This window comes from Bubalus bubalis, chromosome 11 (assembly GCF_019923935.1).
Source record: "Bubalus bubalis isolate 160015118507 breed Murrah chromosome 11, NDDB_SH_1, whole genome shotgun sequence".
NCBI lineage: Eukaryota > Metazoa > Chordata > Mammalia > Artiodactyla > Bovidae > Bubalus > Bubalus bubalis.
Genome location: NC_059167.1, coordinates 90,845,128 through 90,861,601, shown reverse-complemented (window position 1 = coordinate 90,861,601; position 16,474 = coordinate 90,845,128). Strand labels below are relative to the sequence as shown.

Here is a 16,474-nt window from a genome sequence, read left to right as displayed (position 1 = left end):
ATGAAACCAGTGATGGAATGTGGATGGCATTGTCTTGGAATGTTGCTGTTCTGCACTCTGCTATACATATGACTGATTAAGGGCATTTTTATTGCATCTCTAACCTTCAGTTTAGCAGGCTTTAACTGTTCAAACTGAAAGATATACTCTTTTGTTTTTCAGATTGCACCATGCAGGATCTTAATTCTCTGAACAGAGCTAGAATCTGTGCTCCCTGCATTAGGGGCACAGTCTTAACCACTGGACTAACAGGAAGTCCAGGAATGCCCTCCCTTAACACACATAGTTAAAGGAACTATTACCCTAAATCTCCCTGATTATTAGCTTTGTGAATCCTTCCCATAAGTTTGTGTTTTATTTCAGTCAATTTTAGAACATTTTAATTACTTCCCAGATAAATCCTATTCCTATTTTGACCCATCAAAATTCATGAAAGAAATAAATTGTATACTTGCGATCATCCAGTTTTCAGAAGCCAGGGACTGGTTGCCTCAGAATACGTGCCCCACCATCACACTGCATTAGAGACTAGGATGTACAAAGTGTCCTTCTCTGCAGCACCATCCAGAAGAGACGTCTGCAAGGCCCTTGCTTTCCAGTCGTAAGTTCAATTAGAATTGGTTCTCCTTCTCACCAAAGTATGATTGGAAGATCCACACATGTAAATCCAATCAGGAGGGTCATATTTAGAGATTAATGTCTTTTTATGAGTTTTAAAGCTTCCCATGGATAAGAAACAAGCACTGCATTTTATATACGGAAATGATGCTACAAAACCTTTTGGGAAAATGACTTAGAGAGTCACAAACTTACATGTCATACAGGCTGCCACTACTAGGCAGGCCAGAAACATTGACGAACTTGGGCTGCAAAAGAGATGAGGAAACTGATGACCAAACCCGGTGAGGGGAATTAGAGGGTGCTTGGTTTCTGTTTTCAGAGCAAACACACTGAGAAGGTGAGTATCAAGCTCTTCTGGTGGAAGAAATGGAAACTCAACTCTACAGCTTTGTAACCATTTACAGGCAAAAGTTAACTTTCTGCTTCTAATCTTATGGCTCTGATTTTGTTGACCACTCAGTGAGGAGGCTTTGCCCATTTATAGATACCTCTTGTTGCACTCCTGATTTAAAACATGACACGTAGAATAATACTTACGTAATTCAGGTTCATAAACTGCATTAGACAGCTACCACCAGACTGAATGAAAACCATCCCATATTTGTTTAGAAATTCCTCTCAACCCTCCTACACTGTTGGTGCAGTCATTATGGAAACAGTGGAAATTCTTCAAAAATTTAAAAATAGAGTTTCCATATTATCCAGCAATCCCACTCCTGGGCATATCTATATACCCAGATAAAATTAGAATTCAAAAAGATATGCGAACCCCTATGTTCATAGAAGCACTATGAACAATAGCCAAAATGTGTAAACAATTTAAGTGTCTGCCAACAAACAGAGGAATGGATAAGGAAAATGTGGTACAAATATATAATGGAAAACTATTCAGCCATGAAAAAGAACTAAATAGATGTTGCATCCATTTGCAACAATATGGATGGTCCTAGAGATTTTCACAGTAAGTGAAGTAAGTCAGAGAGAGAGAGACAAATATCGTATAATATCACTTATATGTGGGATCTAATATATGACCCAGATGAACTGATCTATGAAACAGAAACAGCCTCACAGACATAAAGGACACTTGGATTCCCAAGCGGGGGAGAGGATTGGGGGAGGGATCAAGAGGGAGTTTAGGGTTATCAGCTGCATACTAGTGTTACATGATGGATTAGCAATGAGGTCCTACGGCATAAGCCCAAGGAGCTATATTCAGTACTCTGTGATAAGCTATAATGGAAAAAATATGAAAAATAACATATATATATATAATCACTTTGCTATACAGCAGAAATTAACACAACATTGTAAATCAACTACATTTCAAGAAAAAAAATTAAAAATAAAGAGAAATTCCTTCCAAAGATAGGAAGCTGGTTTACAAGAATAATATTAATGTGGATACAAATATTTCCATCAATGATTATGTTTTTATATGACTACTTGCCTCCATTTTCTCAAAAAAGTAAAAAGTGATCAACTAGATAAGAAACTTAATGGACATAGAGTCTTTTTTTTTTTTTTAACCAAGGCAGATCTTTAAAACTTATCTGAGCCCAAAGGAGAAGTTGTGCAAGAGAAAAATTGTCCCAAATATGGTCCAAGATATAATTTTTTTCTTTTTGAATGATTTAATTCATAACTTCCTTCTGGAAATAAATTAAATTTTCTGATTAAAAAAATCAGAAATTTTTCTGATAAACTTAGGGGGATTCAGACTTATTCTGGAAACCCTAGTCACTTACCCACACAATTGATATCAGTCAAGAGTCTTAGTGACTTTCTAATTGAACATGGTTTTGGTTTTGGTTTTAAATCTAGTCTCACAATGCTTATCTAATTACTCACCAAAAGTACACCTCTAAACTGGGACTGCTGCTGCTAAGTCAGTTCAGTCGTGTTTGACTCTGTGCGACCCCATAGACGGCAGCCCACCAGGCTCCCCCATCCCTGGGATTCTCCAGGCAAGAACACTGGAATGAGTTGCCATTTCCTTCTCCAATGCATGAAAGTGAAAAGTGAAAGTGAAGTCTCTCAGTCGTGTCCGACTCTTAGCGACCCCATGGACTGCAGCCTACCAGGCTCCTCCATCCATGGGATTTTCCATGCAAGAGTACTGGAGTGGGCTGCCATTGCCTTCTCCAAACTGGGACTACCAGAGGCCTTTCCCCTGACAGCAAGATGGTGATAAAACTTTAACTATAGTCCTAACTAAGCAGTCTCAAGAGTTCTCAACTATATTCTACTTAGTTTCCTGAAAGAATGCTTACCTGCTTGTGAAGATGAGAACCACAAAATTCAGACAAAGTAACACACAACGCTTATTTGACCAAGTTGTTAGACATTTCTCAAACAGATTATTGAGCACCTTTCTTCAAGATAAAACTATTCAGTGTTCTGTGCAGGGGAATGATTAAACTTCAAGTACTTCATATGATTAAAATGAAAGGCTGATAGACTTTGGCTTTATTCTACTCTTGGACTTTGATTTAGTCAGAGACTGAAGAAGCTATTTGGTTATACTATAACCAGGAGCAAGGGGTCAATGACATAGAAAGTTTCCAGTGTTATAGCTAAGGTAAAAGTGCTGGCTACAGAATGTCCTTTCTTGGAGAAAGCATAAACTTTGTGCCATTGTTTCAACCAGTTTCTGCCCAAATGTCCAATGCTTTGCAAATGTTCCTGAAATACTTCCAGCAAAACCTATGTCTGTTGAAAAAGCATTTAATCACTGAGATGATTTTATTTCAATGTAATGGTGGCTTCTCTTTGGATACTGATCTTTTTTCTCAATCACCCTATTGCAGATGGAGGCATAGGTCAGTGATTAAACACCGATAGTTTTGGACATTTAATTGCAGTGTCTTTTCAGAAAATCTCCTCACTAAATCTACTACATGTTTCCCTCCTCTGAGTTTAATATAAAAATTGGCCCTTAGAAGAAATATTGGTTCCAATTGTACCATGATTTAACCTCTCCCTTGTTCTTGGACATTTAGATTTTTAAAAACCTCTTTAAACGATGCTGCAGTGAACATCTTTGTACATGTATCCCTACTGCATTATCGTGTGTGTTGTCATTTCCCTCTGGATTTCATTTCATTTTCTGTGAGGTTTACTGAGAAGAGAATGTGCTGCTTTGGGGGACTTGGAAAAAGTATTGTTTTAATGACTAAATTGGCTTCTGAGTGTAAGCGACGTTTGTGAAAATGAAGGAAAGAACAGCTAGTCAAGGGCATGACCATCTCGTTTGGCTTCAGCTAATAATGAATGGCTCATCCCAAAGAACAGAACAGTCTGATCTGAAAATATAGAGCAGTCTCCACCACCTTGAAGCCTTTGCTGTCAGCCTTGACAAGCATCACATCTTTATGTGGGGAGGAAGGAGGAAGGAGGTTGAGAAGCAGAAAGATGCTTACCCCTAAGTTCCTGGAGCTCAGGGGAGGACCCTACCTGGCACTTTAATCCTGGACGCATATTGAAGTGCCCTGAACTGAGGGATCAGGACCCTGGACAGCTCAGTTGGTGTTGCCCTACCTTCACTACCCTCGTTCTTAGGCAAAGGCTTCCCCTCTTCATATTGGGTTTTACCTGTTTATTTATTAAGTGGAAAAGCTAACTGGTTAGCCCCAGGTAAAAAACCTCCTGAGTTTAAAGGGTCTGGGTTTTGTCATGGTAATAATGTCTAACCTTTCTTTTTTACTCCTCTTTGAAGTTTATATGGTTTGATAAGAAAAAGAAGTCCAAGGTCCAAGGACGTATGCCTGGTCCTAGTAAAAGTGAACTGGACTAGTACTGAGTTCTTCTGATGCCATTGCATTCACTAATTAAACAGTTACTGAGCATAAATAATGTATGTATTAGTTACAGTATAGACTAAGATTCTGTAACAAAGAGATCTCAAACACAGTGCCTCAAATCGTACCAAAGTGTGCCTCTCTCACACATAACACTCCAGAGGTGGGCAACTGATCCAGGGCGGGTAGGCTGCTCTTTTCCATGAGGTCATCCAGGGACCCAGGTCCTTCTGACTTGTTGTCTGGGTCCACAAACATTTCCTGTAAAGACCCAAATAGTAAATATTTTAGGCTTTGCAGGCTGTGCAATCTTTGTCACAACTGCTCAGTTCTGCTAATGTGATGCAAAAGCATCCATATTGTTGTTGTTTAGTCACTAAGGTTGTGTCCAACTCTTTTGCGACCCCACGGACTGTAGCCCACCAGGCTCCTCTGTCCATGGGATTTTCCAGGCAAGAATACTGGAGGGGGTTGCCATTTCCTTCCCCAAGGGATCTTCCTGACCCACAGATTGAACCTAAGTCTCCTGCATTACAGGGGGATTCTTTACCACTGAGCCACCTGGGAAGCCCAAAAGCAGCCATAGGCATTACATAAGCAAAGGGGAATGGCCATGTTCCAATGAAACTGTATTTACAAAAGCAAGTTAGACTTGGTCCATGGGTTGTAATTTAATGACTCCTGCCTTTAGATGTTCTTTCCACCACCATATTCATGTTCCAGACAGAGAAAGGAAGTGGGTGGGTTGAAATTTCTCTTATAAAAACAAAATCCATAGATTAAAAATAGTGTGGCATAGTCACACAATGGCATATTCTGAAAATAAGAATAAATGAACCACAACCACACACAACATGGATGAATACCACAATATAATGTTAAGCAAAAGAAGCCAGACACAAAAGATTACATGTTGATCGATTCCATTTATGGGAAATATAAAAACAGGCAAGCTAACATACGGTATTATAAGTCAGGATAGTGGTTGCCTTCGAGGGGCTGGGGTCAGGAACCAGAAGTGGACACAAGAAGGCTTCTAGCTTCTGAAAATATTCTGATCTGGAGGATGTAAGTTCCCACACGTGGGTAGGTTCACACATGAAAACCCACTAAACCACAGCCTAGTATTTGTTTGCCTTCCTGTGTATAGGTTACACATCAATTAGAAGGTTTACATAAGTTGCAGAAAAAGAGTAATTCAAAAGTACTACACTACTGTCTTTGACCTCTTGTCCAAAACGGAATCAAAGGAGCACCCCAAACTGCAAGGGATCTGGGAAATGTGGGCTCTAGCTGGGTGGCCATATGACTCTGAAATTCAGAGGGTTCTTTTATGAAAAGGAAGAAGGTAACAATGTGTTCTAGAGACAGTTAGAAGGCTCTGTTACAGTCTGTGCAGCCATCACTGGTCCATGACCGTTATCAAATCCTGCTGGGCATGACCTGTGAGGTTCCCCTGGCAATAAAGTTCCCTGGTTAGCCTGCTATGGGAATGCCGTCATCATCTGTAATTCTCTGTGTTGTCTGGATTTACTCGTTGCCAGATTATATGTCCATGATACTTGATAGCCACATTTTTTTTTCTTTTTCCCCTTTTTCTTTTTCTCCTTGGAACTTGAACATCATAGCAAGAGCTGCATTAGCCATGAGGGAAATCTCAGAAATCTAAGTGCTGATTTCTTTGAGCTTTTGAGCAGTTAAATTAGTAATTGGCTACTTCTCAAATTCTATATGAAAAAATAAGCCCTTATGTATTTAAACCATTGAAATTGGGTCTTTGCTACCCGGAGCCAATCACAATTCTTAACTGATATGGAAAGCTTCCCTGACAAGATAATGTTTAAGCTGAGACTAGGCAGATTATGAGGTGGCAGATAGAGTAGCAGGGGAAAGTCCACAGCCCTTTCAATTGCCTTCCACCACTAATTGCCCACCGTCTTCCAGGCAGGAAGACTAGGGGCTGGAGAGGTCAAGAGAGTTCAAGGTAAGATTGATTTGTCCAGAGGTACATTTGATGCTATGCGGAAGGGAGGGCTTGGTAATGAACTCACATCTCTGTGTGTACTTCATGGCACTTATCACACAGCTATCAATTGCATGATCCCTGGTGTGACCACAAGACTGTAGTCTCCATGAGGTCAGGGACAATGCCTGTGATTGTTCATTAGTAGCATAAATCCTGGCACAGGGCAGACATGGAATAATAGTTACTGGTTAAGTTATAGCAGAAAGAACTGAATGAGAGGAGGAAGAAAAGAGACACAGGCAGGAGAGTGGAAAGCCTTGGCTGGGGAAGGCACATCTTGAAGGGGACACAATCCCAGGGACACGCCCCCAGGGCAGATTCAGATGACTGTGGTCAAGGGTCACTTTAGGGACCCACACTGACATGCCCATCCAGCTCACAGCCTTTCTGTCTTGGCTACTCAATGGGCATGAGATTTGAGCGAGCATTCATAGTACTTCACCCTTGACCACAATAACTGATCCAAAATGTGGGTTTGTGACCCAGACCTGGATAATTAGGGTCCTGTCCCAGGAATTGTCAAACTGGAGTTAAGAAAAGAGACTCCTTCCCCCTCTGGCTGTGACGGTGTGAGCCTGGATTTCCCACAGTCTGGTCCAGCTGCCAGGAGATGGCCTGCCTGTAGGAAAGAACCTGATATCCAGAGAGAACAGGGAGAGACCAAGAGAGAGAAAGAGCGAAGGATCTTCAGGCTCCTGATTCCAGCTATCCCTAAGATCGACTCCACTCTGCTCTTCCCAATTATACGAGCCAATGAATTCCTTTTAAATTCCTTTTGTGCTTAAGAAAGTTAGAATTGCGGTCCTTTTTTTGAAACCTATGAGCTGCCTTTCTCTCCAAAATACATCCTGAACCTAAGCACTTCTCACCATCTCCACTGCATTAACCTGGTCCAAACCACCACTGTCTCTTGCCTGGATGAATGCAACAGGCTACCATCTCCTCTCTTGCTCCCTGGGAAACCACTGTCCACCCAGCAGGTGAACTGATCCTGGATAAATGTCAGTCCAATGATGTCACCTCCAGTGATTTCTCTCTACACCCGTATCCCTTATCCTGTTTTGCGGCATGAGCTGCTTCTGCCTACCCTGTAACTATTGTGCCACCTCCCACCATCACTGTGCTTCAGCTGCGTTGCCCTTTGTTGTGTGTTTCTCAGACTCATGAACCTCATTATTTCTTCAGCACCTTTGCACCTGCTGCCCCAAGTCTTTGCATAGTTAATTCTTCATCATTCAGTTTTTAGTAATGTAATACAGTAATCACAGCCCCCCATCTATTTCTGCATCATTTTGCTGTTGCAATTATTCACAGAAATTGTCACTAGTTGAAATTATTTGTTTTACTCACTTTTTTGTGGGCTGTCTGTCCCCTAGAGTATGAGCTTCAGGAGACTAGAGACCTTGCCTGTCTTGCTTACCTTGTGTCCACAGTAGGTGTTCAAGTAATATTTATTGAATGAATGAGTGACAGAATGAGGAGGAGCTGGAGTTCCGTTCAGGCCCTAGCTCCCCACTGCACCTCCTTTTCTCTGTTATCCACACCGCTGGCCAGTATTAACACGTAGAGGAGCTTGCACCTGTCATGTGACTTCTTTCAACCTCTTTTGTCATTTGGGAAATGGGAACCCTACTCCTTGCTAAGCCAGCTCTAAGCGTTTTTGGAGATGCAAGGAGCTGGTAGGTAGAAAAGCCCACTGATGATCAGAATTGAATGTGTCTGGCTTGGCTGGGGGACACCTCGCTCCAGCCTCCTCACCAAGCTCTTGCTACACAGCGCTGACCTGCTTCCTCCTCTCTGGGTCACCCACACAGCCTCACGTGTCTTGCCTCTCCACCCCCAGCCCTCCAAAGGTCTTATTTTATAGCTTTCTGTGCGGATATCACATGAGGCCATGACCCTCGCTGTGAGAAAGCAGAGGCTGTAAAAGGCCAGCCTTGGCTCCCTGCTCGGTGGTTAAATATTGATAACACCAGGAAATAGAGCCCCAGAGTGGACATAGCACACATCCCCCTGCGATGATGGCGCTCCAGACAGAGAGTCCTCCCCAGCCCGTTCCTCTGGGCTGGCAGGAGGGTTTGGATGTTTTCCTGTTACCTGAGGCCAACAGATAAGAAGGAAAGTATGGGGCTCCTGGTTCTTGCTGACTGTGAAAGTCAGATGGAGCCTGTGTGCCATCAGCAGCCACTCATTCAAGAGGTCAGTCACCCCGGAATGACAAAGGAGGCTCCAGGCATGGGCGTGTGCTAAATCAGAGCTCCCAAAAGGGCCTGGCGGCCACAGGCTCTGCCGCACTGCCCCCCAGGTGACAGCTGTGCAGGAAGCTCAGGTGCGGAGACCAGCCAGTGTCCCCTCAAAGGAGGAGGAGGAAGAGAGAAACCAGTGCTGCTCCCGCCAGCAGGCCAGACGAGTCCTCGGAACCCGGGACCCAGGGTGAGTGTCTTCAGCCTGCCGCGGGAATGGGGTGGTGGGTGCCAGGTCTTTGGCAGGAATCATGTCCAGGGGCAGGTGGTTAAGCTCTGATTAAAATGCAGGCATCTCATACTGAGTGAAGTAGGTCAGACAGAGAAGGAGAAATACCCTGTGACATCCCTTATCTGTGGAATCTAAAAAGAAATGATACAAATGAACTTACTTACAAAATAAACAGACTCACAGACTGAGGAAACAGAACTTATGGTTGCCCGGGGGAGGGATCGTTAGGGAGTTTGGGATGGACACTGTACACGCTGCTATGTTTAAATGGATAACCAACAAAGCCCTACTGTACAGCACAGGGAACTCTGCTCAATGTTATGTGGCATCCTGGATGGGAGAGGAGTTTGGGGGAAAATAGATACATGTATATGTATGGCTGAGTTCCTTCTCTGTTCACCTGAAACCGTCACAACATTGTTAATCAGCTATATTCCAATACAAAATTAAAAGTTCAAAAGAAAAATGAAAAAGAAAGATAAAAATATAAATAAAGCAGGAATCTCCTGGAGGGGCCTAAGAGCACATGACGACTAAATGCAATACGATATCCTGGATGGGAACCGGAAGCAGGAAAAAGACAATAACAGAAAAGTGAAATGCAAATAAATCATGACATTTAGCTAATAATTTTTTAAAAATTCAGAGATATTACTACTGTACTCTCTGTAGAAAAAACTGGATAAGTGCTTTGAGGGGAATGTGTCCTTTGTTTCTGTAGCATTAACATAGAGAGGGCCAACGTGTATCCATCTTATCATTTTGTTTCATGTGTTGCTATATTTTTATTATAACAATATTATGCATGTTTAAAAACATACATTCCACTGTGGGCATCAGCCCACATGCAGATGTGTACACTTTTTGATTAGTTCCAGTACCACACTGTCTTGATTACTGGAGTTTTAAAGTGAGTCTGGAAGTTGGGTAGCATCAGTGCTGTAACTTTGTTCTTCTCCTTCAATCCTGTGTTGAGTATCCTGGGCCTTTTGCTTCTCCTTATAAACTTGAAATTCAGTTTGTCAATATCCATAAAATAACTCGCTGGGATTTTGATTTGGGCTGCCTGTATCTTTAGATCCCATTGGGAAGAACTGACATGTTGATTAGTTCCACTAATTTAACATCCAAAATTGGAATTTTTGTCCAGAAAGGTATACACACAATTGATACATACTTTTTTTTAATTGAGGAATAGTTGATTTACAATATTATATGTTTCAGGTGTATAACATAGTGATTCACAATTTTGAAATGTTATACTCTGTTTATAGTTATTATAAACTATTGCCTGTATTCCTTGTGCTGTACAATATATCCTTGTAGCTTACTTAGTTTATACATAGTAGTCTGTATCTCTGAATCCCCTACCCCCTCTTGTCCCTGCCCATGCCTTCTTCCCACTAGTAACTACTAGTTTGTTCTCTATATATCTGTGAGTCTGTTTCTTTTCTGTTATATTCACTAGTTTATTTTATTTTTTAGATTCCATATATAAGTGACACATACAGTATTTGTCTTTCTTTGCCTGACTTATTTCACTTAGCCTCATGCCTCCAAGTCATCCATGCTGTTGCAAATGGCAGGATTTCATTCTTTTTTATGACTGAGTCCATGGTACAGGTGTACCACATCTCTATCCATTGCTCTGTCAATGGACATTTAGGTGGCTTCCATATCTTGGCTATTGTAAATAATGCTACTTATGAACATCGGAGTGAATGTATCATTTGAATTGGTGTTTTCATTTCCTTTGGCTAATATATGCATACATTTAAAATACACACAAATACACAAAATATGTGTTTTTAGAATATATATACAAAATGTATACATTTAAAAATGTAATTACATGTATCATTTTCACAAAGGTAGTAGGTACTCAGGAGAAATGTATACAGTACTGCTGCTGCTAAGTCGCTTCAGTCGTGTCCGACTCTGTGCGACCCCTGAGATGGCAGCAAACCAGGCTCTCCCCACCCTGGGATTCTCCATGCAAGAACATTGGAGTGGGTTGCCATTTCCTTCTCCAATGCATGAAAGTGAAAAGTGAAAGTGAAGTCGCTCAGTCGTGTCCGACTCTTAGCGACCCCAAACACCACAGCCTACCAGGTTCCTCCGTCCATGGGCTTTTCCAGGCAAGAGTACTAGAGTGGGGTGCCATTGCTTTCTCCGGTATACAGTACAGAAGTGTTCAAAGTGGATGTCCCATGGGTCTAGACCCCAGCCCACTTCCCTAGAGGGAGCTGGTGTTGGCATCTTGACCTCCGTGTTCTTTTCTCTGTGGGTGTATATCGGGGGAGGGGGTGCATGTTCCGCATATGCAACAGGGGTCTGTGGCCAATATTACCAATTAATTCAGGTATTCCTGCATCTGAGACTAGACAGAAGATCACAACCCTTAACAAGTGCTCTGGAGAAGTTGGAGCTGGAACACAAGATCACATCGATTGGCCATCCCTGTAATTTGTCTTTCCATTATTCAGTATATATATATATAATTAAAATGAGTAAGTAGGTAGTGGGCATCTGAGTCCGTGAAACTCTTTAAAAAAAAAATCTTTCTTTTTCCCTGACTTCCATCTCTGTCCTGGCACATTAGTAGTGTAGTGATGGTTTCGTTGCTAAGTTGTATCTGACTCTCATGACCCATGGACTGTAGCCCTCCAGGCTCCTCTGTCCATGGAATTTCCCAGACAAGAATACTGGAATGGGTTGCCATTTCCTTCTCCGGGGGATCTTCCTGACCCAGGGATCAGATCCGCATCTCCTGCACTACAGGCAGATTCTTCACTACCGAGCCACCCAGGAAGCCCTTGGCATGTGAATGATGACTCATATATGGAAAACTTGGCTCAGTATTATATTTGTATCAAAATATTTTCCTTCAAAATCTGTAGATGTTTGTTCAGTTTTCTCAGAGCATTTAGAGTTGGAGAAAACTCTGACGTCAGTCTTTTTATTAGTACCTTGTTTTTTTGTTTGGCTGCTTGCCATCCAGTTGTTTTTGGATGTTCCTGGCTGAGCCTGCAAAGGCTATTTTGGATTGGACATCAAGAGTGGGAGGATTCTGAGATGGCCTCTGGTCTCTCTTTGCCTTGTTGTCCTCTTAGCCCTATGACATGTTTTCATGATTGGTTTGTTCAAAACCCTTTACTTTGATCTCCACTTCTGACCCCTTTTCCTCCCCTCTCCCTCCCATGCCCACCCCCGCACCAGAGATAATTATCTAATGTGTTGAATGTCTCTTTTTAAAAATATGTCTTTGTAAAATGTGTATTGTTGTTTTGTATGCATGTATTTTGAATTTTCATAAATGGTGTTGCATGCTCCCTTATGATCCTTGGGGATATTTTCAGGATATGAATATGCTCAGGAGAAGAACTGCTGGGTCATGTGTACACTCACTTTGACTAATGTGCTCTCTAGATGGCCGCCCCAGTCTACACACCCTGGCCGTGCATAAGGCTACAGCCCCAGAACCACACCAACACCTGGCATTATCCACCTTCCAAACTATGCCAGTCTAATAGATGTCAAGTGGTGTTTCATTTCATTTTAATTGTCATTCTTCTGATTTCCAAAGAGTTTAAGCATATTTTCATATGCTTGTTAGCCTTTTGAGTTTCCTATTTTGTAAACTGCCTGTTTATATTATCTATTAGGATTCTAGTCCTTTTCCTGTTAATTTGTTAGAATTCTTTGTACATTTTAGATATCAGTTTCTTCTGGGTTTTAAGCATCACAAGTATGTTATCCCAATCAGAAATGTGTTTACTACTGTATTGATAGTATTCTTCATTGAACAGATCATCTTATTTTGATGTAATCAAATTCAACAGTTTTCTGTTGTTATTCAGTGACTTAAGCTTGTATGGTTTTAAGAAGTGCTACCCTACTTCTCGGAGAAGGCCATGGCACCCCACTCCAGAACTCTTGCCTAGAAAATCCCATGGACGGAGGAGCCTGCAAGGCTGCAGTTCATGGGGTCGCTGAGGGTCGGACACAACTGAGCGACTTCACTTTCACTTTTCACTTTCATGCGTTGGAGAAGGAAATGGCAACCCACTCCAGTGTTCTTGCCTGGAGAATCCCAGGGATGGGGGAGCCTGGTGGGCTGCTGTCTGTGGGGTCGCACAGAGTCGAACACGACTGAAGTGACTTAGCAGCAGCAGCACCCTACTTCTATTAACTTTGCACTTTTTCCTCTTGCATTTAGGCCTTTAATATTGGAGTTTGTTTTTGTGTGTGTTGTTTGTTAGATGTGCATCTGTGCATGACATGTGCTAGCCTGTCCGACTCTTTGTGACCTCATGGACTGTAGCCCGCCAGGCTCCTCTGTCCATGGATTTCCCAGGCAAGAATACTAGCATGGGTTGCCATTTACATGCCCAGGGGATCGTCCCAATGCAGGAATTGAATCTGCATCTCCTGCATGGGCAGGTGGATTGGAGCCACCTGGGAAACCCCTAGATGTGCAACTGGTCTTCCTTTCTCCATAGAGTGAGCCAGTTTTCCTGACACCATCTATTAAACAATTCCTCCTTTCCCTACTGGTCAGCAGAGCTATCCTTACCTTAGAAATATTAAGTTTCTGCATGAATATAGGTCTCTATGAAATCTCTGTTCCCATGCCTTGGTATAATGACTTGGTTTTATGTCAAAACCACATTTTTTATTATAATACATCTCAACATCTGATGGGGCCAATCTCCCCTTTTAGTCTTTTTTTCGATGTTTAGGTGCTCAGTCCTGTCTGACTCTGCAGTTTACTTTGTCTATATAAATACTAGAATAAGTGTATTGAGGTCCTCAAAAACCATCCAGTTAGAATTTTGGCTGAGATTGCATTGAATTTATAGATTTATTTGGGGATAACTGATATCTTAGTAAGTTTATCCTGTCTGAAAACATAAATCCCACTCTATTTATTCAGATCATTTATTATTATTATCTTGTTCTAGAGTTAAAAAATGTTCTTCAAGAGACTTCCCTGGTGGTCCAGGAGTTAAGAACTCCATGCTTCCACTGCAGGGGTCACAGGTTCAATCTCTGTTTGGGTAACTAAGATCCTACATGCCCCGCAGCACAGCCCCCACCTCCCAAAAATTCTTTATATGCTACTGTGCTGCTGTGGGATGCTGGGATGCTACTGTGAATGATCTTATTTTTATTTAATTTTCCAGTTTCACTAATAATGGGAGAAATACTATTTCGAGCTTGTATACAGCAACTTCAGTGAATGCGTCTGTAAGTTCTATTGTTTATTTTTCTAGGTATTAATAGATGATCTTGTCATCTGAAAATTATGAGTTTTAACTCTTTCTTATCAAGTTTTACACTTCCTTTTCTTTCCTTATAGCACTTGTTAGGACCTCTGCTGCTGCTGCTGCTAAGTCGCTTCAGTCGTGTCCGATTCTGTGCGACCCCACAGACGGCAGCCCACCAGGCTCCGCCGTCCCTGGGATTCTCCAGGCAAGAATACTGGAGTGGGTTGCCACTTCCTTCTCCAATGCATGAAAGTGAAAAGTGAAAGGGAAGTCGCTCAGTCGTGTCCGACTCTTAGCGACCTCATGGACTGCAGCCTACCAGGCTCCTCTGACCTCTAGGACTATATTAAACTGTAATGGTCCAAATTTAACCAGCAGCTATCTTTGTCTGGCACTTCACCATTCTCCACTCTGGGTCCTGGGTATGTTGATATCCAAGAGAGAGACGGTGATAGGCCCAGCCTTCATCACGTGGGGGAGACAGGCACTGTGATTGGCCAGCACAGGAAAATCCGCTGCTAAGGAAACTTGGGGAAGGAGTGGGGTGGACTGCAGACGCTGGAGGGAATGCGGGGCAGGTGAGACTGGAGAGACCCTGCAAGGGTCGGTCCCACAGCCCATCAGTGGCTCAGTCCTTCCCACACCCGCGTCAGTGCTCCTCCTCACGTGTAATGAGTTTTAATAAAGATTTGAGTGGCTCCCACTTCTTTGGTCTCTGCTCAGGCCCCACCTGCTCCGGGAGTTCCAGCTATTTCAGTCCTGTAACTTTGGCCCCAGGGAGAGGCAGGGTTTGGGCCCAGGGTTTGGGCAGGGAGGGGAGAGTAAGTTGGGGTGGGATATCCATTCATGCTCCGTTCTTCGTTTCCAGGAGTCTAAAGGCCTTTGCCAAGGGTCATAACCTTAGTAGGCCAGGAGAGCAGCTGGGAGCGAAGGGGTCTGAGAACTTCCTTGTCAGAAACATATCCCAACCAGGAGCAGGGGCATGAACTACAGTGAGGAGCTAACCGGAGCCCCACCCATGACCGAGGTGCCTCTGGAGCTGCTGGAAGAAATGCTTTGGTTTTTCCGAGTAGAGGATGGTAAGCGGCGGGGATGGGTGGTGAGGGTGCGCTCTCCTAGCTGAAGCCCCCATCATGGTCCTCTCCTCCATGGCAGGCTGCACGTTTCCTCCAGGGCAAGAACTGAGGCTGAGGGTCTCACTACCCAGAGGGGCCTGGCTAAACTGCGCTCTCCTTTCCTCAGGGCTGGTCACTCATTTACTCATCTATCCTGTCATTCACAAATATTTATTAAGTTCCTTCTGTGCACCAGGGACTGTTCTCAGCATGGGGGTTACAGAAGTGGAAACACACAAAAATCTCTGCCCTCATAGAGCATTCCTTCTAGTGAAAGAGGAAAACCAGCAAATGTCTAAAATTTATAGCGTGCTGGTGAAATGAGTAATAAGGAGAAAATTTAAGCCAAGAAAGGAATAGGAAGCGTGCAGCCATGGAATGCATGTGGTCAAGGACAGCCTCGCTCAGAAGCTGATGTTTGAATAAAGGCTTGAAGGAGGCAACAGAATTAGCCATGCAGATTATGTGGGGAAAGGCATTCCTGGTAGAGGGAACAGTAGATGCAAAAGCTCTGAAGCTAGATGCTGCCTCATCTGGGTACGGTATGGACAGATCCTGATTATCCAAACTCAGATTCGCTACTTTATGTATTATCTGCAGGCAGCTTGTCAAATCTAATTTAACTGCCACCCTTTCTTCCCTCCCTTCCTCACTTCTTTCCTCCCTCCCTTGCTTCCTTCTTCCCTTTCTCCCTCCCTTCCTCACTTCCTCCCTCCCTTCCTTTCCCTTGTACTGCACTTGGCCAGCCCCTAGCAAAACTCTGAAGATGGTGAAGTTTATCCTCACTACACACCTCCTTTCCCCACTATTATTATCCCACTGCAGTGCTGTCTCCCCCAGGTAGATGAGAACTTCTTTGGAGCAGAGATCTCTTCTCCCCCTGTCCCCTACTTTGGACCAGGAGTTCCCTGGCTCATCTTCAGCTTGGCTACTCTCTCTCTACAATATGTGGCCCACAGCAGGGGGAAGCTGATGCTGTGAGTTGGTCTGTTAGGGGCCTGAGGGGCACCCGGCCTGTCCTCAAGGCTCCATCCTGCGTGTCCCTCCTCAGCAACTCCTTGGAATAGTTCCATGTTCGTCCTGGCAGCCTTGGTGATCATAATAAGCTTCATCCTCTTGGGAAGGAACATCCAGGCAAACAGGTGAGGAGCTGGTCTAGGGGTGGTC

At 43.2% G+C, this 16,474-nt stretch overlaps 1 protein-coding gene across 3 annotated transcripts in view; it reads left to right on the top strand.

Annotated features, from left to right (window-relative positions):
- Nucleotides 1-8,493: 8,493 nt before the first annotated feature.
- The window catches only part of SLC51B (solute carrier family 51 subunit beta), a 10,987-nt gene continuing 3,006 nt past the window's right edge, over nt 8,494-16,474 (top strand). The window contains exons 1-3 of one of the 3 annotated variants that reach the window (XM_006050178.4): nt 8,494-8,880; nt 15,061-15,271; nt 16,359-16,449. In XM_006050178.4, the coding sequence (XP_006050240.1) occupies nt 15,175-15,271; nt 16,359-16,449 (188 nt within the window). In that variant the 5' untranslated portion in view covers nt 8,494-8,880; nt 15,061-15,174. Of the gene's footprint in view, nt 8,881-14,332; nt 14,398-14,535; nt 14,771-15,060; nt 15,272-16,358; nt 16,450-16,474 lie in introns of those variants that run through there. The other 2 variants (XM_025296333.3, XM_006050180.4) reach the window with 2 other exon arrangements.